We start from the raw sequence: 19,720 nt of genomic DNA on the forward strand, positions 1-19,720 counted from the left end.
CGCTAGGGGGCGCTGCGGCCCCGGTATCGCCCCGTCACGTGTCACGTCACGTGCCGCCCCCGCTTGCCTGAAGGTCGCCGCGCCGAGACCCCGCCCCCTTCGGGCCGCCCAATGGGATGGCGTGGGGGCGGGGCCAAATTTTCAATGAGAGCCAATTAACTGAGAGGATTGAGGGGCGGGGCCGCGGGACCGAGAGCCACACCGGCGCCAGGATCGGGAGCGAGCGAGGGAACGGGACCGGGACTGGGAATGGGACCGGGACCGGCACCGGGACCGAGCGAGGGAACGGGACTGGGAATGGAATCGAAAACGGGAACGGGAACGAGACCTGGAATGGGAACGGGACCGGGAATGGGTCTGGGAGAGGCACGGGAGTTCGGACTGGACAAGGACAGGGACTGGAGGAGGCACGGGGAACAGGACTGGGAGCGGGACAGGAACTGGGAATGGGAACGGGACTGGGCCACGGGCAGGGACAGGGAGCGGGACAAGGAGCGGGACAGTGCACATCCCTCTTGACTCCGTTTCACCCCTAAATCGTCACCATTCGGTTTATTTATAAAATCCCCCCTCCCCGCGCTGCCGGGGGAGGAGGGGCTGTGCTTTCGGGTGCTCTTTGGGGGCTCAGTTTCGTGGCTGCCATATGGAGACCCCCACGCCCGGGGGGTCCCATCTCTGAGGGTCCCCATGTCCCGGGGGTCCCCACCCCGGGGTTTGTGCTGTGTCAGGTCCCTGCACCGCCAAGGGGGAGTCGGTGTCGAGGGGAGGCTCAGCCCCCAAAATGGGTCTGTGGCAGGTGGCAGCACCGTGCCTGGGGGTCCTTGTCCTTGTCCTTGTCCTTGTCCTGTCCCATCTCTGGGAGCCACACGCTGGATTTCTCCTGCCTTTGAACTTCTTGTTTGTCTGAAACAGTAGAAAAACTCCGGGGGGGGCAGGGTCTAGAGCACGTTGTGGAAGATCTGCATGGAGCTCATGATGTCCTTGTCCTGAGGAGGAGAGACCAGAGACCCCGCGTCTCCCTCCTCAGCCCCCTCCTCTTGTCACCCTTTTGCCATCTGCCTCCTGTCCCCTCATCTGTCCCCGGCATCCCACACTTCCCATCACTGCCCTCCTGCCTGCCCCAAATCCTTCTCCCAGCCCCAGCTCCTGTGCCTCTCCTCCTGCCCCTCCTCTCCTGTCCCACTCCCGTCCCTCCCACCGTGACCCCTTTTGTTCCCCTCTCTCCTGATGCCCCCAGCATGTCATTTCGGGACAGAACATGGAGGAGGAGGAGGAGGAGGATGAAGCCCCCCAGAGCCCCTCACCTCCTGGCACGTGGCCAGGAACTCCTCGAAGGTCACCACGCCATCCCTGTTCCTGTCCATCTTCTGAAAGGGAGCGGCAAGGGCTCAGCGGGGCCGCTCCTGGCCGCAGGGTGGCCCCGGGAGGTGGCCCCGGGAGGTGGCCCTGGGAGGTGGCCCCGGGGACAGTCTCACCTGGAAGAAGAGCTCCACGTGCTGTGCCGGCGCGCTGGCCCCTAGGGCGGGCTCGGTACAGCGGCCCATCATGGCATAGATGGACTTCATGATCTCCAGCATGTCCTGGGGGACACAGGGCGCTGGCAGGTCCCCGTCTGGCTGTCCCCACCCCACCAGCCCCCAGTGTCCCCCACTGTCACCTCCTTGGTGATGTAGCCGTCCTTGTTCACGTCGTAGAGGTCAAACGTCCACTTCAGCTTCTGCTGCTCCGTCCCCCGCAGCAGCACCGAGAGCCCCACGGCGAAATCCTGGCGGAGGGGCCGTGGGAGGGACCCTCACCCCCGGCCCGCCCTCCCGCCTTCCCCCCCGCTGCCACATCGATCCCAGGCCGCCCGAGGGATTTCATCCCCTATTGATCCCGGTATTTTTACCCCGCACCCGCCGGGGAGAGTTTGGCCACAGCCTGGGAGGGGAGAGGAGGAGGAGGGGGAGGATGTGATGAATCACGGTGCTGGCACGGCCATTCCCACCAGGAATTCCCACCTGGAAGCAGAGAGCCCCGTTGCGGTCGGCGTCGAAGGCGTCGAACAAGAAGTGGGCATAGGAGCTGGCGTCTGCGGGGCAGGGACGGTGACCCCCGGACCGAGGCCGGCCGTTTCCCCGGGGGGCCCCCCCAGACCCCCCTGGGGGGTTTGGGGACCCCCGACTCACCGCCTTGAGGGAAGAACCGCGAGTAGATGAGTGTGAAGGTTTCCTCATCCACGAGGCCGCTGGGACATTCCTGGGAAGGGGAGCGGCGCCGGTGACCCCGAGGAACACGGGGAGCCGCGGATTTGAGGGGTCCGGGCCCCGAATCCCCGGACTCACGTTCTTGAAGCCACGGTAGAGGGACTGAAGCTCGGTCTTGGTGAACTTGGTGCGAGCCAGGAGCTGCTCCAGCCCCTCGGGCTGGTGCCGGGTGGTCGGGAGCTCCACGTCGGCATCACCGCTGTCTGCAGGGGGAGACCCCGGCCAAAGACCTCCTTAGAGACACCCCTGCACCCCAAACCCATCCCCGGGCAAAGACCCCCACCTAGAAACACCTTTCCACCCCAAACCCGCGGCCCGGCAGCTCCCGGAGCCCCCCGGGGACCCCGAATGCCGCGGGTGTTGCATCCCGAGGGATTTCCCGCACTCCCAAGGCACCGAACATTCCCGAGCCGCCTCTTGGCCGCTGCCGCTCCCGCCCGGCCCGGCGGAAGGTAATTAATAAATGATGCTTCATTAATAATTTCAGCCCGGGAAGCCCCTGTGGAGCCGCTCAGCACAGGGGGTGTCAGCAGTTTTGGGATGGGAGCCCGGAACGTTCCCAGGCGCTGTCGGAGGGGGTGAACCCCAGCTCGGGGTGTGGAGGGCCTCGGGGGACCTGGGGGGGCACTGGGGGTCCCTGGTGTCCCATCTCGGGGGGTTTGGGGGTCACTGTGGAGTCGTGACCCCCACCTCGGGGGGCTTGTTGGGGGTCAGTGCCAGCTCAGAGTCCTCCCGACCCACCTTGGGACGGTTTGGGGGGTCACTGGGGGTCCCCGTTACCTGCTCCTGGGGGATAACGGGGCGCAGGGGCGGGCTCTGGGGTGGAGGTGCCCATTCCCGGGTGTTTTGGGGAGGTCTCTGGGGTGGGGGTCCCCACAGGCCAGGGCACGGTTGGGCCAAGGCGCTGTTGGGGGGGCTGGGGGCCCTTCCCACGCGCCCCAAATCCTCAGCCTTCCCCCCAGACCCTCCTGGTGCCAGCCCCGGCTCTGCTCCAGGGACCAGCGGGAGGCTGGGCAGTCAGAGAGCACTGGAGACGGCCGGGATGGGGGCGCAGACTCAATTAATTCACTAACTGGCATTAATTGAGGCGGGGGGGGGGGGGGTTACCTTCCACAGAGATGGGCTCCAGGATGCCGAACTGCTTGAGGACGGCGATGAAGAGGAGGATGACCACAGCCACGGCGCACAGCTCCATGCCCTGGATGCCCATGGCCCCTTTTGGGGGGGGCCGGGGGTCCCCCCCCGGAGCCTGCGGGGCTCTGCCGGTGCTGCGGGAGCGCGGGGCGGGTGCTGCCCGTGCCCGGCTGTCCTGTCCTGCCCTCCTCCTCCTCCTCCTCCTCCCTCCTCCTCCTCCTCCTCCCTTGGCACGCGCCCACCCCCGCCCCCCCCCACCCCGTGGTTTATTTGCACTTTCTCAAAGAAAGTTTGGGGGTTTTGGGTTTTTTATTTTGGGGGCGGGGGGTGTGCAGGGGCGCTTCCCCCGCCCCCCGCAGCACCCCCGGGCGCTGGGGTCGCAGCCGGGAGGGGCGAACGAGAGCGGGCCTCAAAACTGGGGGGGGAAAAGGTGGTTTTGTGTCCCCCCCCCCCACTCCGCCTCCGGTGGGATCGATGGGATCGATGGGGATGAGTAAGCAGCGAGGGGAGGGGAAACTGAGGCACGGAAGGCGGGGGGGGGGGGGGGGGGCTGTCCCCGCTCCCCCGGAGCTGTCCGGGGCAACCCCCAGTCCCGAGGTGTCCCATCCCCACGGCCCCCGGGACATTGTCCTTGTCCCCCAGGAGTGCCCCACTGTCCCCAGGGCTCCCCTCTTCCCCCCAGGACTATCCCTGTCCCCCAGACTGTCCCTGTCCCCCCAGGACTATCCCTGTCCCCCAGACTGTCCCTGTCCCCCCAGACTGTCCCTGTCCCCCAGAGTGTCCCTGTCCCCCAGACTGTCCCTGTCCCCCCAGGACTATCCCTGTCCCCCCAGACTGTCCCTGTCCCCCCAGGACTATCCCTGTCCCCCAGAGTGTCCCTGTCCCCCCAGACTGTCCCTGTCCCCCCAGGACTATCCCTGTCCCCCAGACTGTCCCTGTCCCCCCAGACTGTCCCTGTCCCCCAGAGTGTCCCTGTCCCCCCAGGACTGTCCTTGTCCCCCCAGGACTATCCCTGTCCCCCAGAGTGTCCCTGTCCCCCCAGGACTGTCCCTGTCCCCCCAGACTGTCCCTGTCCCCCAGAGTGTCTCTGTCCCCCCAGGACTGTCCCTGTCCCCCAGTCTCCCTGTCCCCAGAGTGTCCCTGTTCCCAGGGCTGTCCCTGTTCCCACGGGTCCCGTCTCCCATCCAAAATCTCAGCCCCCCCCACCCGTGACCACCGGGCCCGCACTGGGGGCGGGGCCACAACGGGGCGGGGCCACACGACGGGGCGGGGTCATACTAATGGGGCGGGGCCCCGTTGTTGTGGGCGGGGCTCCGGTGGCGGCGCGCCGCTCCATCTGGCGGCCCCATCGCCCCGCGGAGCGTCACTTCCGCTTCCGCCCGCGCCGGAAGTGCCGCCAGTCTCGCCGCCATGGCCTCAAGGTTACTGCGGGTGAGCGCGGCCCTGCGGCTCCTGCCCGCGGCGTCGGCCCGCGCCGCGCCCGCCCGCCACCTCGGTGTGCCCGGTGAGCGGGGACGGGGGAGCAGGGGGAGAGCGGGGGAGGAACGGGCGGGAGCGGGGGGGAGCGGGGCGGGGTGTCTGCACCCCCGGTGTGACCGCGCCCCGCAGGGAACCTAGCCAGCGATGAGGAGCAGGCGACCGGGCTGGAGCGGAAGGTGATCGAGGCCATGAACAAGGGTCTGGTGAGTGCCGGGGGAACCCGGGGGGGGTTGGCCGGAGGGTGGGGGTGCCTCAGGGGATACCGGGGCGGTTTCGGGGTTCGGCTGGCCTTGGAGAGGCAGAAATTGGCGGATAGGTGTTCGGGGGGGCCGCGCGGTGTTCCGAGGGGGCTGAGGGGGGGCTCGAGTTATTTCAGGGTGCCCTTGGTGGGGGTGGTGTCAGGGGGGAGGAGATCTGGGGGTCCCGGGGGGTTTGGGGAGTGCTCGGGTGGTGGCGAGGTCATGGGGAGGGGACGTTCCAGGTTTGGTGTCTTTGCAGGGCTGGGGGGGGCTGGGGAGTTCTTGGGCGGGTCTGGGGTCCCAGAGCTGGGGGAGTGTCGGGCACAGGGGGTCTCGGGGTGGGGCTGGGGGCGCCGGGCGGGGGGGTGGTTGGTTTGGGGTTCGGGGTGGCTCCGGGGTGCTCAGAGCCCGGGGTGCCCCGGCCCGCAGGACCCCTACAGCATGTTCCGGCCCAAGCGCTACGCGGGCACCAAGGAGGACCCGAACCTCGTGCCCTCCATCACCAACAGGCGCATCGTGGGCTGTGTCTGTGAGTGCCCCCGGCCCTGGCCGCGTGTCCATCTGTCCATCCCCATGTCCGTGTGTCTGTCCCATCTATGGTTCCATCCCCATGTCCGTATATCTGTCCTGTCCATAGGTCTATCCCTATGGCTGTGTGTCTGTCCCTGTGTCCGTGTGTTCGTCCATCCTGGTGTCCATCTCGTCTGTGTCCATGTGTCCGTCCCCATGTCCGTGTCTGTGTGTCCATCCATTTGCCCCGTGTCCATGTGTCCATCCTCATGTTCGTGTGTCCGTCCCCATGTCCATGTGTATGTCCTGTCTGTCTGTCCGTCCATGCGCCTGCATGTGTCTGTCCCTTTTCCTGTCCGTGTGTCCATATTCCCACCCGTGCCTGTCCAGGGTGTCCGTGTGTCCATTCCTGTCCCTCGTACGTTTGTCTATCCCCTTCTGTGCTTGTCCCCTGTTCCACCCTGTCCCTGTCCCCTGTTCCTCTTCCCCATGCGTGTCCCTCTGTCCCTGTTCTCTGTCCCACGCTGTCCCTCTGTCCCTGTCCCCCATCCTACACTGTTCCTCTGTTCCCTGCTGTCCCCTGTCTCTCTGTCCCTGTCCACTGTCCCACGCTGTTCCTGTGTCCCCAGGTGAGGAGGACAACAGCTACGTGGTTTGGTTCTGGCTGCACAAAGGCGAGGCCCAGCGCTGCCCCTCCTGCGGCACCCACTACAAACTGATCCCCCATGAGCTGCCCCACTGAGGGACCCCGGCCCCAAACTGATCACCCACGCGCTGCCCCACTGATGGGCTGGGGGTCCCCTCCCTCACTTCCCTGGGGTCCCCTGGATGCCCCTGAGACCCCCAGATAAAGAGGTTGTGTGGAGAGCCTGTCTCTGTCTGTGCTGGGGGGTCGGGCCGTGGCGGTGTCACCGTGAGCAGGGACGGGACGTGGGAGTCTGGGGGGGATTTGGGGTGGGGGGACCCCGTCTCACTGTCCCTCTACCCTGGGACTGGGGGGGAAGGCCCAGTGGGGCCCGTTGCTGCTTTGTCCCCTTTGGGTGTCCCCTACCCCAAAATGAGCCCCTGGGCACTGAGGGGGCTGGGTTGGTCCCAGGAGATCCCAAGTGGCCTCAGGAGGTGTCTGAGGGCTCTCAGGAGATCCCCAGGGACCCTGCGTGGTCCCAGGGTGTCCCTTCGGGGTGGCCACGGCCCAGACTCCCCTCGGGCAGCTCCTCCCAGCCCGGGGCCGGGCGAGTTCTGCCCTCCAGGCCCAGCTCTGGGCTCGGGGCCGGGGTCTGAGGTTGCCCATCCAAAGTGGCCCCAGTGCTGCCGAGCAGCTGTGATGTCATCGATGATGTCACGCTGCCTGGCCATGACATCATGCATCCCTGGCTGAAGGGGCGGAGCCCTGAGCCGAACTGGCCAATGAGGGTACTGCTAATGGTGAGAGGCAGCTGGGGGTGGGGCTTTGGACCTCATGGACCAATGGGGGCTGCGGGAGGCTGTGACTGACAGCAGGGAAGGGCGGGAATCTGCGCTCAATGAAGGGAGGGGCTGGGGGCGTGGCTTCAGGGACCAATAGGCGGTGTCAGTGCCCGTGACTGACAGCCAGAGGCGGGGCCCTAGGCCGCATTGACCAATAGGAGCCAGCCGTGGCAGTGACTGACAGCCGGACTCTGCGCCCAATAGAGCGACTGGGGCTGCGGGGCGGGGCCCGGGCCCAGCGACCAATAGGAAGCGTGGCGATGATGACTGACAGCTGGGGGGCGGGACGCGGAACGATGGAATTGGAGGGGAGGGGGCTGCGGGGCGGGGCCTGATGGGGCGGGGCTTCGCCGGGGGCGCGCGGGGACGCGGCAGGCGGAGCCCCCGGCGCACGTGACGGCGGCGGTGCGGCGGTGACGTCAGCGGTGTCGCAGCGGGGCCGGAAGCGGGCGGCGCGCGGGGCGGGCGGACAAGATGGCGGACGGGGACAGCGGCAGCGAGCGCGGCGGCGGCGGCGGGTTCGGGACCGCCCGCGGCGGGGCGGGGGGGGCCGGCCCGGCCGTCGGGCCCGGCGGCGGCGGCGCGGCCGGCCCCGAGCAGGAGACGCAGGAGCTGGCGTCCAAGCGGCTGGACATCCAGAACAAGCGCTTCTACCTGGACGTGAAGCAGAACGCCAAGGGCCGCTTCCTCAAGATCGCCGAGGTGGGCGCGGGCGGCTCCAAGAGCCGCCTCACGCTCTCCATGGCCGTGGCCGCCGAGTTCCGCGACTACCTGGGCGACTTCATCGAGCACTACGCGCAACTGGGCCCGTCCAGCCCCGAGCAACTGGCCCAGGCCGCGGGGCCGCCGGGCGAGGACGGCGCCGGGCCCCGCCGCGCCCTCAAGAGCGAATTCCTGGTGCGGGAGAACCGCAAGTACTACCTGGACCTGAAGGAGAACCAGCGCGGGCGCTTCCTGCGCATCCGCCAGACCGTGAACCGCGGCCCCGGCGGCCCGGGGGGGTTCGCGGGAGGCCCCCCCGGGCTGCAGAGCGGCCAGACCATTGCGCTGCCCGCCCAGGGCCTCATCGAGTTCCGCGACGCCCTGGCCAAGCTCATCGACGACTACGGCGGCGAGGAGGACGAGCTGGGCGGCCCCGGCGGCGGCGGCCCGGGCGGCGGGGGGCTCTACGGGGAGCTGCCCGAGGGCACGTCCATCACCGTGGACTCCAAGCGCTTCTTCTTCGACGTGGGCTGCAACAAGTACGGGGTGTTCCTGCGGGTCAGCGAGGTGAAGCCGTCCTACCGCAACGCCATCACCGTCCCCTACAAGGCCTGGGCCAAGTTCGGCGGCGCCTTCTGCCGCTACGCCGAGGAGATGCGCGACATCCAGGAGCGCCAGCGGGACAAGCTCTACGACCGGCGAGCCGGCCCGCCGGGACCCGGCAGCGGCAGCGGCGCCGGTGACGACTCCGACGGCGACGACGTGGACGACGACTGAGCCGATCCCCCCAGCCCTCGACCCCGACGCCGGCCCCCCACCACCCCCCAGAGCCCCGGGGCGAACGGGTCCCCGATCCCCCCCTCCCCGTGACGGGGCAGAGGGGTCCCCGAGCCCCCCCCCAACAGCGATGGGGCCAAGGGGTCCCTGAGCCCCCCTACCCCCTCCCAGCGACGGGGTGAAGGGGTCCCCAAACCACCCCGGGTCCCCGCTCCCAGCAATGGGATGAAGGGGTCCCCGAGCCCCCCCCCCCCCCCCCAGCAGCGGTGGGGCACGGGGGTCCCCGAGCTCCCGAGCCCCCCCTCCTGCCGCCACCGGAGAGAGAGAAACCGGCCCGACCGTGCTGCTGCCCGTGGCCCTCCCGCTCCCTCCCCGGCTCCCACCATGGGACCCCCGGACCCCAGGACTCGCTGCCCTCCCGGTGCCCCCCATCAAAACCAGCACGCGAGGGCCCTGGAGCCGAGCGGCAGCGGCAGCGCCGGGGAGGGGGGGGAGGGGGGGCAGCGGAGGCACCTTGGACCAACGGCCGTTCCCTCGGCTTGTGATTTTCCCTTCATTTTCCTTTTTTTTTTTTCCTTTTCTCCTCTTTCCACTGTTTTTTTTTTTTTTTTTTTTTTTGGGGTTGTTGGTTTTGGTTGTTTTTTTTTTGGTTTGGGTTTTTTTTTTCGGGATGCAAACTACGGGCGCCCGAACTGGAACCCGCCCTGAGCTGGCGGCTCCCTGACAATTAGGGAGAATTTCCTCGGTTTTGCCGATTTCTGACCGTTTCCCCCCCCCACCTCCCTGTTTCCCGCCGGGAAGGGGGAGGCGCCGGCACAAAGCACAAGGAAAAACTCGACGGGGCGAACCATCTTCCCCTTCTCTCCAAATAAGGCGCCTCCGGCCCTGTTTCACCAGGATCCGCCGGAATCCGCCCCTTGGCTTCACCCAAATTGGACTTTCCGGCCCCAAATCCGTGGCCACGCCCGGCCCCGGCACCTTGAGGGTGGATTTTGGAGGTTTATTGTTATTTTTTGCCTCCTTTTGTCTTTTTTTGCCCCCCTGGGCCTGGCCCTGGCGCCGCCTGGTCCCTCCAGCCACCTCCTATTAAACACATTTTTCCACTCTCAAATAGTCTTTTTTTTTTTCAATTCTTTTCACTCCCTCAGCTCAGTCCTGCCCTGTACAGAATTCCGGTTTTTCACCCCGTTTTCCCATAACTCTGAACTCCATTGCTCTCATTCCAAAGTTTTGCCTCTTCTCCAACGGTTTCACCACTTCTAGGATTTTTCTTTTTTTTTTTTCCTTTTAATCCATTTTTGGGAGCCCAATCAGCTGCCTCCTTAATTTATTACCACGGATCCGGCATCTCCCTCTCTCCATATTTATTGGGAAGTGAGGAACAGCCGCAGACCCCTGGGGCACCCCCCACGCCGCTGTCCATCCGTCCATCCGGCCGGCCCCCGGCCCCATCCCGCTGCTCCCGCTGCCGTCGCTCTTTTTAAAGGGATTTTTAAAGTGAATTTCTTCAGTTTATCCCATTTTTAAGCCTTCTCCGTCGCAAAGGACCCGGATCCCTCACTCACTCACTCGGGAGCAATAGTCCTTACTCGATGGCCGATGTGTCCGTACTGTATTTTGTACCCTCAGGCAGCTCTTTCCGGTGAATTCCTGCTGTATCCACCCATCCTCCTGGTCCTGTGTTCTTTGCCACGGAGAAAAACCATAAACCGCGATGGCGACGACGGATTTGGGGGGAAAAACGCTCCCAGCTCCACGGGACTCACGGGCGTCAAGCCGTGGGACCTCTCCTTTTATTTTTGAAGAGGATGAGATATATATATATATATATATATATATATATATAAAAATATATATATATTCCTTTGGGTTTCTTTTTTTTTGCTGAATTGCGGTGATTTAGCCTTATTCCTACTCTGGGAGAGTGGCGGAATCGCTGCCAGCCCGGCCCAGCTCTGGGGAGCTGGCTAGAAATACAAGGAAGAGGAAAAAAAAAAAAAAAGGCAAAACCACCAAAATCCAGTAATAAACCCAAAAAAGCAGCTCCCGGCATTGGCTCAAGGAGCATTTCCTGGCCAGAGAAGCGCTGGATCCATGGACACAACCTCCCACAGCTCCATTTGGGTGGGAAGAGCAGAGCACGTCGGGGGAAGACAGCGGAAAAAACAGCCAAAATGAGATAAAATACGGGAAGAAAGGGGATTTGAGGTGCCAGCTGGAGCGAGGGGAGCGGCCATAGGGGCTGCCATGGGAGAGGGGATCTTGGGGGGCAGTTTTGGTTTTTTTTTCTCTTGGAGCCCCCCAGGAGGCGTTGGGTGTTTCCCAGGAAAGCGGGACGACGCCGGCATCTCCCCTGACCTCCCTTCCCATCTCTGTGTGTATAGACATGCTGTGTGTACATAGCTCAGATTTGGTTGGGTTTTGGGTTGAATTCTGTAGAAAATGGGCAAATTGCTTTTTTTTTTTTTCTTTTTTTAATTTTTAAACCACAAATAGGGGGAAAAATATCCCAAATTTCTGGTACTTCCAGCTTTGCTGCCCCAGAGGGGCTGATGGAGAACCCAATGATGGCTGTACAGACAGAATATTGGAAGTCTTGTAGAATGCCCCAAAACCCACTGGAAAATACCCCAAATGGCTGGGTCTGGAGCGGGTGGTGCTTCCAGAGCAAGTTCAAACAGCTTCAATTCTTTTTGCCCTAAAAAATACAGAAGAAAATTCGGATTCTCCTGCCTTGTTTCCAGGCGATTTGGGGGCAGTGAGGGATGGTTTGGGGGGGCCGTGCCAGTGATGGCTCCTCATGTTGGTGACTAAACCAACCCATCCCCTCACTGGCCTCCCGTAAAAAAAGCAAAAAGTTGAAAAAAATCGCAAAAAAACTGGAAGATATTTTAAAAGAAGCAGCTGAGGGAGCACTGGGGGTATGCAGGGTGGTGCACCACAGAGCTCAGCAGGTATTCCCAGTGGGAAATCCTAGCTGGCTCCGTGGATGCTCCCAGATGTTCCTGCAGGGCGACACCATCGCCCTCCTCATCCTCGCAGAGCCGGTAGAGCCAGCGGCACCGGGGCCAAGCCACGCGGAGCCGGGGTTGGGCGTTGGCGGGAGAAGCCAGATCTGGGCGGGACGGCCGGGGAGGAGCACGGCACAGCGCACAGCACGGCCTGGAGTCCCCAGGGGGCTGAGAGCGGCTCCACCACACGGGGCAGCCCAGCCAGGGAGCTGAGACAGCATCGGTGGGGAGAGCACTGGATCCTCCTCCAAGAGCCAGGCGCTACCAGAGTTGGATTCGCTGACAGCTGGGTCCTCCAAGAATTGTATCCTCCGAAAGCTGGATCCTCTGAGTGCCCAATCCTCCTTTGAGAGCTGGATCCTTCAAGAACTGGATCCTCCAAGAGCTGGATCCTCTGGGCACCAGATCCCAGTGCTAGATCCTCCTCCAGGAGCCACATCCTCCTCCAAGATGGATCCTCTGAGAGCTGGATCTTCTGAGAGTTGGATCCTTCAAACACTAAAGCCTCCTCTTCGAGCTGGGTTCTTCTCCAAGCAGCAGATCCTCCTCGGAGAATTGGATCCTCTAAGAACTGGATCCTATGAATGTTGGATCCTCCTCCGAGCACCGGATCCTCATTGGCATCGGAGCAGCAAATCCTGGGAGCGCCACCTCCCTCCCCAAGCGCTCGCCATGACGTCCCTTTGCTGAAAAGAGAAAAAAAAAAAAAGAAAGTTTTATTCCTGTTATTTTTTTAATGAAAGAAAAACAAAAACTAAAGCAAACCTGCACTTTAGGCGGCCAGGGGGGCCGGGGCCCCCGTGTCCCTTCCCTGCGGCCGGCGGGGCGGCTCCAGGGGCCGGAGGCAGGTCCTGGGTGTTACCACTAGCGCAGACGAGGCCGACGCGACGAACTCCTCCTGCTCCGAGCACTCCTGACGTAGCAGATTTTTGCAAATGGAGTTTTACAGTCTATATTTAAAGAATTGTATGTTTGTAACAAATAAAGTATGCGGAAAAGTGAATGAAAACCAGCCTGGGCCCGACTTGCTCCTTGGGGGTGCCGTGGGGGGCCCTGGAGGGTGGAGCTGGGGTGAGTGGTGGGGTGGTCACCCTGCGGCATTACAGGGACATGCAGGATGTCCTGAAGGCACAAACAGGGAATGGAGGTCCCCTTGTCCTGAGGGGATCGCCTGACTCAGGGGAGCTGGGGGTGTGAGGTACCAGCACGGTGGGGAGGGAGGAGGTTTGGCTTGGCATAGGCATGTTGTGTCACAGCTCAGGCTGGTGCGTGCACAGTATAATGTGTGGGGGGGGGTGTGTGAGGTGTGTGTAAAGTGAGTATACGGCATTTGTGCCATCACATGGCTGCCTGCTGTGGCTGTGAGTGTGTAAAGTGTGTCTAAGGCATGCCATGTGCCATCGCATGGCTGCCTGCTCATGCAGGTGTGAGGCCGGGAGGGTTTGGCGTGGCCCGTGTGTGGTGCGTGTGCCGTGGCTCGGGCAGGTGCGTGCACAGGTGTGTGTGCACAGATGTGAAAGCGTTGTGCATCCCGCACACGACTGCGTGGTGCGTGTCAGGTGCGTGTGCCATCACACGGCTGTGCCCACGGGCCGGTGTGCGCACCGGGGTGCGCACAGGCACGATACTGTGCCCGGGGCGGTGTGCCGCGTCCCCGCGGTGCCCGTGTCGTGTCCCCACCGGCGCTGCCGCAGCCCCCGCCCTCCGCGCTGCGGCTCCCTGCGGGTTCGGGCTCATCTGAGGACACGCGGGGACCCGCCTGCGCATGAGCCGCCGCCGCCGTCACCGCCATCACTGCTACCGCCACCGGGGCCTGCTGCGACCCCTCGAGCGGCCCCGCGGCTCCTCCCCGTCCCGAGCCCCCGGCCCACATATCCCGGGGCTGGAAGAGCGGCTCCTCCGGCCCCATCCCACCCCGCAGCTGCTCCGACCCCCCCCCGGCTGGCCCCGGGGGTCGGGGGAGCTGGGGACAGCTGGAGGGGCCCCTGGATGGAGCCCGGGGGGGCCCAGCCCGCGGCAGTTGCTGCCCGGGGCAGGTGCGGCACTCCCGGGGTGCCGGGAGCAGCTGCGGCGAGGGCCTGGGGGTGCGCCGCGCCCCCCTGCCCGGTGCTGGGGAGAAACTGACGGGGCAGGGCAGGCACCCCGGGGAGGACAGTGACAGGTGCCTTCGTCATCCTCCTCCCAGCCCGTGCCTCGGCCACGGTGCAGCCGGGACAAGGAGAGCGACTGGGGGCTGCCTTGAGCCCCCGGCAGCTGCAGCGTGGGGCGCGGGCCGCACGGGGCACCTCGCCCCTGCCCACCGCAGGGAAACTGGCAGCGAGCCGGGACAGCCGGGGGGACCGGGAACAGCTGCCGCCCTCCGCCGGCCCGGAGCAGGGTGGGCGCGGGGCGGGGGCCGCCCCGAGCCCCCCGGCAGTGCGGCAGGAGCGGGGACAGCGCGGGGCCGTTGGAAGGAAACTGAGGCCCGGCAGGCAGGACACCCCATGGCCGTGGGGACAGCGGCCGTGCCGGGCAGCCGGGCTGAGGGGCCCGGGCTCGGGCATGGCTGTGCAGTGCGGGGCCCACCGGCTCCAGTCCGCTGCCCTGTCACCGACCCTCGCTCGCGAATCCCCGGTTCCATTTACAAACTCAGCCCGCCCCAGACTCAGGTTCCATTTGGCACTGAATGGGGCCCGTCATGAGGAGCTGAGTTTTTATTCACTGTGACATGTTTGCTGGGAAAAGGGGCCCTCTTCCCCCCCAACAATGCCGTGAATTTTTGGGGGTTTTTTTTGCCACCTGCCGTTACCACTGACAGACCCTTCGGTCTCTCAGGGTCCGCCCCAGCCCCCAGACCGGCCCGGGGGCGGCGGGGTCCGTGTTACCTCACGACCGCTGCCCTTCTCACTCATCCTACGGGGCAGCGCTGGGTTATGTCTGTACTGCCCCAGAGACACACACGGCTGAGTGGCACCGGCGGGGCTGGGTGTCCGCGGGGGGTGCTCCCCTCTCAGCCCTGAGCAGGGCCGGGCCGGGCCGCGTCACGAGCGAAGCCCCCGGAGCCCTCCCGGAGCCGCCAAAGCGCCGCCGCCCGCGCTCCCCTCACGGTCCGCCCCCCCTCCCCGGCTCCCTCACACAAACACGGCCCGGGGCGGAGCGATAAAATGGGCGGGAAACACCTCCCGCTTTCGATTGGCTCAGACAACTGTCTATAATCATAACCCCGCCTCTCGTCGCCGTGCGAGTTGTTGCTATTCGCCGGGCAGTAACGTCACCGACGCGAGCGCGCCCCGCCCTCACCCCGCTGCGTGCCGTGTGCAAAGGCAACACAGCCGTTAAACGAGCCGCGGGGCGGAGCCAGTGATGGACGGGGAAAGAAGTGGCTCGCCCATTGGGCGCCGCGGGATGTTCAAACTAGTATGGGCGGCGGTGATTGGTCGCGCCGCGGCGCGGCCCGCCGCCCCCGCCCGGGCGGGTCATTGTCTGGCGGCTCCTGAGGCGAGTCGGGCGCGGCGGTGGCTTTGGGGTTCGGACAGCGGCGGCGGTACCATGGTGAGGGCAGGGGCAGCAGTGCGGCTCGGGACACGGGGGGCCGGCCAGGACAGCATGGCCGGGCCGAGCCGGGCCCCGTAGGGCTGCCAATGGGCGCCCCTGTCAGCCCAGGTCGGGCGGGGGGAGGGGGCCGGGCCCCGGTCCGTGACCTTGGGTCCGGCCCGGCGCTCCCCCGGTGCCCCGTGGCCGCTGCCGCCTGGCTCCCGGGGAGGGGGTTTGTCCTGCCCTCTAAATCCGGCCCCGCCGGTGCGCTCCAGCGCTGTCAGAGCGGTGCGGTGTCGGCCGGTGTCTCCTCGGTCCCGGTTCGTGCCGGTTGCGGGTCGGTTGGACGGGAGGAAGTGGCTGTCGTGGGGGAAACGATCGAGGGGCCCGAGCTGGGTCTGTCAACCACCCGGCGCCTCCTCCGGGGTTACGCGGATACATCTCAGCCCGCTTCCCGGGGAAACGGCCCGGTCCGGGCGGGAAGAAACGTGCCGTTCATTCTCCCCGGTGCCCCGTTCCTGTGACCCGGTAGGGGGAACGGGGGGAGCCGGATCTGGAGCTGTCAGCGAAGGTGGGCAGGGGGATGTGGATTATGGGGTTCCCTGGATCTGCAGGACCGTTGAGGGGGTTCAGTGGTTCTACAGGGGCTTTCTGTGGGTTGTAGGGGATTCGGGCAGTCCTGTCGTTCTCCGAAGATATCCCGTGGATCCACAGGAGCGGTTCTGTGGTTCTCCAGGGGGCTTGGGGAGTTCTGCGGATCCACAGGTGGGCTCGGGGGGGGTTCCGTGGGGGGCTCCCCGATCCCTCCGCGTTAATGGAAACACCGTTGGATTATGCAACTCCTGCTGCCGCCAAGAACTTGTGCTCGGGGATGTTTGGGAATGTGTGCTTTGAGATAAGAAGTTGCTGCTTGGAGGGGTTTTATCCTGTTTGAAGCAATAAGGAAAAAAAAAAAAAAAAAAAAAAAAGGCAGCGGGTCAGATCCAAGGAGGATTTAGCACGGGAATGTGCTCCCAGCGAGGGGCTGTGGTGGAGAGGAGGGATGGCGATGCCACAAGGATTGTCCCAACCTGGAGGGTGAGGAGAGAATTCCTCGGAATTCCTCGGGATTGCCCCCTCAGGAGGGAGGAGTCCTCACTCCTGTCACGGGTGTGATGATCTCCCACAGGGAGTCTGAGGCACCTGGGCTGGGGGAACGTGCTGTGGAGGGCTGGTGAAAACGGGATGAAGCTCGGGATTTCCACGGCGAGACCTTTCTTGCTCTTCCTAGTCAGCCCCCACCCCGTGAAGATGTCTCTGGCAGGCAGCTCCGAGCTGGAAAACCTGCTGGGGCAGTGGGAAAGTTCAGAGCTGGCTGATAAAAGCCCTCGGTGGGAACAGCCAGTGCTTTTCCCAACGCTGCCTTTTATTCCTAGAGCAAGGAAATGTCCACAAATCCCCCTTGCCTCCCCCTTTCCTTCCCATAAATCTCCCTTTCCGCCCCTCAAATCCACCCCCCAAAATGCCCTCCTCGATGGAGCAATGTTTTCTCCTGATGAAAGTAACTCCTACAGAGTGGATTTGCTGGGTCCCCCATGGCCTCACCCGGTGCCCTCTGCTTGCTTTAATCACCTCGGGATTAATTAATGCCCCCTCGTGACTAATTTTTTCTCCAGTGTTTGAGCTGAACCTTGTGTTAACTCCCACCTGGCTGGGATGGGACCCAGGTCTTGGATATTCCCAGGTTAATCAGGATCTTTTTTTAAGGATTAACGTGCTCCACTTGCTCTTCTGACATGTCTGAATCCTTTCAGCTCCCTCACCATGAGCCACAATTCCTCCTTTTTAGAGGGGATGGGGATTGTGGGACCAATATTTTCTAGAAAAACAGGGATTGTGAGTATCCAGGGTGTGTTCAGGCTCCTGTCTCCCTCTGCTGTTGTTCCTTGTCTTTCTGTGGGCTAGAAAACTTGTTTTTTGGGATTGTTATCCCTGTTGTTTTTTTGTTTTTTACCAGTAGCAGATTTTGGATTGCTGATGTCTTTCCCACGGGGAGGGTGCAGCTCCCTCTGCTTTCCTGCGTCACCCACGGCTCTCACCTTCATTAGGAACAGCTCTCATTAGTGATTAATAACGTCATGGGGTCTTCCCATATCCCTGGAATCCATGGATTTCCTGGCAGCGGATGGGAGAGCCCAGCAAACCCGTGCTTGTCTCTTCCTTGTTACCCAGCAACTCCCAAACTCTTGGTTTTGGCATTCCCACCCCTTCCAACGTGATTTTCGTAAAACCCACCATTTCTGGGGCTCCTGGGTGGTTTCCCACTCTGGAGTAGGAGGGGAATTACCCCTGAATCCCATGGGATTCACATTCCCATATACAGGCACAGTGCCCTGCCTGGTGCCCAGCGTCAGCGTGTGGGGAAATGCAATCTGAAAACAAACTGGGCTCACAGCTGCTGGGAAAAAAAAAAGCTCAGCAATAGGATTTTGGGCTGTTTCCCCCCCATTTGGCATTTTTTGGAAAATACTGGGAATAGTGGCAGCAAGATGAGACGTCTGGGTGAGGGAGCAGCTGCTGCACCCTGAAAACCTCCCTTGTTTATCCTCTTGGATCTGCATGGTTTGAGAGGCCCTGAGTTGCCAGGGAGCTGCCAGCTTATCCTGCAGCAAGTCCCACTGGCTTAGAATTAACGAGATTGTTTGGATTCAGGGACTGATTAGATTAATTAACGGGCCCCTTTCTCCCCCAGGCTGGCGGCAAGGCGGGCAAGGACAGTGGCAAGGCCAAGGCCAAGGCCGTGTCGCGCTCCCAGAGGGCTGGGCTGCAGGTATGGCACCTCCAAACCTCTGCTTTGGGGTCAAATTGGAGTATTTTGGCACTGGGAGGCTTATGGAGCCATGAGGAGCCTGGGGTTTGCTATCAGGTGGGACCCAGAGGATGGGAGGATTCACTGAGAGAAGTAATTGGTTATATTTTCTAATTAATAATTATTATAATTAAAATACAATTATTTTATGCTATACAAGATATAGCTAAAATTTACTAAATTATATAGTTATACAATATATATCACAATATAATGTATTATAATAGCATATATTTATATATTAATTATATATAGTAGATTATATATGATATATTAACAAGTAATACATAAATTGGATAGTGATTAATTGTAATATATATAGTAGATTATATATAATATATTAACAAGTAATAAATGAATTGGATAGTGATCTGTTTGGAGAGTTGCTCCTGGAATCTGCATCCCAAGTCAGCAGTGCAGGGTGTAAATATGCATGTTGGGGGGGCTGTAGGTGTTAATGAGGTTGTTAATTGCCCCCCCCAGTTCCCAGTTGGCCGCATCCACAGGCACCTGAAGACTCGGACCACCAGCCATGGGCGCGTGGGAGCCACGGCGGCCGTGTACAGCGCAGCCATCCTCGAGTACCTGACGGCTGAGGTAGGACCGCCTGCACAGTCCCTGCAGGAGCCCTGGGGATTTGGGGGAGGTTTGGGGGTGATTCGGGGGAGGTTTGGGGGAATATGGGGGTTTTGGGGGGGGGATTTGGGTATTCCCAGCTCTTCCGCTGTCCTGCAGGTGCTGGAGCTGGCCGGGAACGCTTCCAAGGATCTGAAAGTGAAGCGGATCACGCCCCGGCACCTGCAGCTGGCCATCCGCGGGGATGAGGAGCTGGACTCGCTGATCAAAGCCACCATCGCTGGTGGAGGTGGGCCTGGGTCCCCTGGTCCCTCCTGGAGTGGGGGTTTTAGCAAGGGGGGGAATTTGGGAAACCAAGTGGGAATTTGGCTTAAGTGCATGGCCTCGCTGCTTGCCTGGGTTCACACTGAGGGGATTCACTCGACATTCACAAAATGGGGAGTTGAGGTTTTTTTGGAGATTCTGGGGAATTCTGCAGGCAATGTGACAGGATTTCTCCCCCGCTCTCTGCAGGTGTCATTCCCCACATCCACAAGTCTCTGATTGGAAAGAAGGGACAGCAGAAAACAGCGTAGAGGGAGCGCAGCACCGGATCCCCCCGTCATTGTACTGTACCTGGGCACAGGAACATCTCGGGGACACAAGGGATTTTTTTTAAGGAATAGTTCAAAGGAAGAGCATAGAAGATTGACTGTAGAGGAAGCATTGGGATGGGTTTAGATTCTGAGTAGGACACACCGTGGGCTGTGGTGCGGCAGCTGGGGGTGGGCGAGTGGCTCGGCTGCCCCCACGTTTTATACGAAAATGGAACCCATAAACCATTTTTTACAAAAATCCACACCGTCTCCAGTGCTGGGGGAGGGAAGGGGGATGGGGAGGGGGCGTCGGCACCTCCCCGGTACCGGAGAGGGACAAGCACTGCCCACTATGCAAATGTTCGGTGGGTGGGGTGCGTCCCAAGGCCCCGCCTCCAAGGAGCACATGGCCGGCTCTGTCCCTCTGTCCTGGCACGGACACAGGAGTGTCCATCTGAACGGTGTCCGTGTGTCCGTCTGTCCCCGGGCCGGCGCTGCCAGCGGTCAGCAGCTGGATGCTGAGAGCCTGCGTGTTTATCAGATCCGTCTGTGGGGGCATCTCCATCCCTGCGGGCCGTACGTCTGTCTGTCCTGGGTGTCGCTCTGTCCTGCCCAAGCTCCCGCCGATTCCCGGATGTAGCAG

The 19,720-nt window shown here is 62.6% G+C and overlaps 5 protein-coding genes and 1 long non-coding RNA gene across 8 annotated transcripts; 4 read left to right on the forward strand and 2 right to left on the reverse strand.

Moving 5' to 3' along the window:
- Positions 1-208: 208 nt before the first annotated feature.
- KCNIP3 (potassium voltage-gated channel interacting protein 3) lies at positions 209-3,885 on the reverse strand. The gene is made up of 8 exons (XM_053966413.1): positions 3,354-3,885; positions 2,325-2,449; positions 2,169-2,238; positions 2,001-2,071; positions 1,658-1,765; positions 1,476-1,580; positions 1,305-1,367; positions 209-986 (listed from the first exon to the last, which is right to left on the reverse strand). The coding sequence occupies exons 1-8, from the start codon at positions 3,454-3,456 to the stop codon at positions 939-941; spliced, it is 693 nt and encodes a 230-aa protein (XP_053822388.1). The 5' UTR covers positions 3,457-3,885; the 3' UTR covers positions 209-938.
- Positions 1,753-3,441, forward strand: LOC128800915 (uncharacterized). Its single transcript, XR_008435068.1, has 3 exons — positions 1,753-1,878; positions 1,991-2,698; positions 3,363-3,441. It is a non-coding gene; the product is annotated as an uncharacterized LOC128800915 (long non-coding RNA).
- An 856-nt stretch (positions 3,886-4,741) lies between the features above and the next one.
- LOC128800913 (cytochrome c oxidase subunit 5B, mitochondrial) lies at positions 4,742-6,475 on the forward strand. The gene is made up of 4 exons (XM_053966422.1): positions 4,742-4,884; positions 4,989-5,062; positions 5,528-5,627; positions 6,238-6,475. Exons 1-4 carry the CDS (start codon positions 4,791-4,793, stop codon positions 6,348-6,350), a joined length of 381 nt encoding a protein of 126 aa, XP_053822397.1. The 5' UTR covers positions 4,742-4,790; the 3' UTR covers positions 6,351-6,475.
- A 1,074-nt stretch (positions 6,476-7,549) lies between these two features.
- On the forward strand, positions 7,550-8,651 carry PURB (purine rich element binding protein B). The gene has a single exon (XM_053966402.1). The coding sequence runs from the start codon at positions 7,550-7,552 to the stop codon at positions 8,552-8,554; it is 1,005 nt and encodes a 334-aa protein (XP_053822377.1). The 3' UTR covers positions 8,555-8,651.
- Positions 8,652-11,030: 2,379 nt separating this feature from the next.
- Positions 11,031-14,791, reverse strand: LOC128800904 (uncharacterized). 2 transcript variants are annotated; one of them, XR_008435067.1, is made up of 3 exons: positions 14,430-14,791; positions 12,331-12,478; positions 11,031-12,251 (listed from the first exon to the last, which is right to left on the reverse strand). XR_008435067.1 is itself a non-coding variant. In XM_053966409.1 (3 exons), exons 1-3 carry the CDS (start codon positions 14,454-14,456, stop codon positions 11,585-11,587), a joined length of 879 nt encoding a protein of 292 aa, XP_053822384.1. In that variant the 5' UTR covers positions 14,457-14,791; the 3' UTR covers positions 11,031-11,584. The 2 variants fall into 2 exon arrangements, 1 of the variants encoding a protein (XP_053822384.1); XM_053966409.1 differs by having other exon boundaries at positions 12,331-12,515.
- A 92-nt stretch (positions 14,792-14,883) lies between these two features.
- On the forward strand, positions 14,884-19,340 carry LOC128800909 (histone H2A.V). 2 transcript variants are annotated; one of them, XM_053966415.1, is made up of 5 exons: positions 14,884-15,096; positions 17,810-17,887; positions 18,410-18,523; positions 18,662-18,791; positions 19,016-19,340. In XM_053966415.1, the coding sequence occupies exons 1-5, from the start codon at positions 14,908-14,910 to the stop codon at positions 19,075-19,077; spliced, it is 573 nt and encodes a 190-aa protein (XP_053822390.1). In that variant the 5' UTR covers positions 14,884-14,907; the 3' UTR covers positions 19,078-19,340. The 2 variants fall into 2 exon arrangements, with proteins under 2 accessions (XP_053822390.1, XP_053822391.1); XM_053966416.1 differs by having other exon boundaries at positions 14,884-15,042.
- Positions 19,341-19,720: the final 380 nt, after the last annotated feature.

Source organism: Vidua chalybeata, chromosome 28 (genome assembly GCF_026979565.1).
Source record: "Vidua chalybeata isolate OUT-0048 chromosome 28, bVidCha1 merged haplotype, whole genome shotgun sequence".
Classification (NCBI taxonomy): Eukaryota; Metazoa; Chordata; class Aves; order Passeriformes; family Viduidae; genus Vidua; species Vidua chalybeata.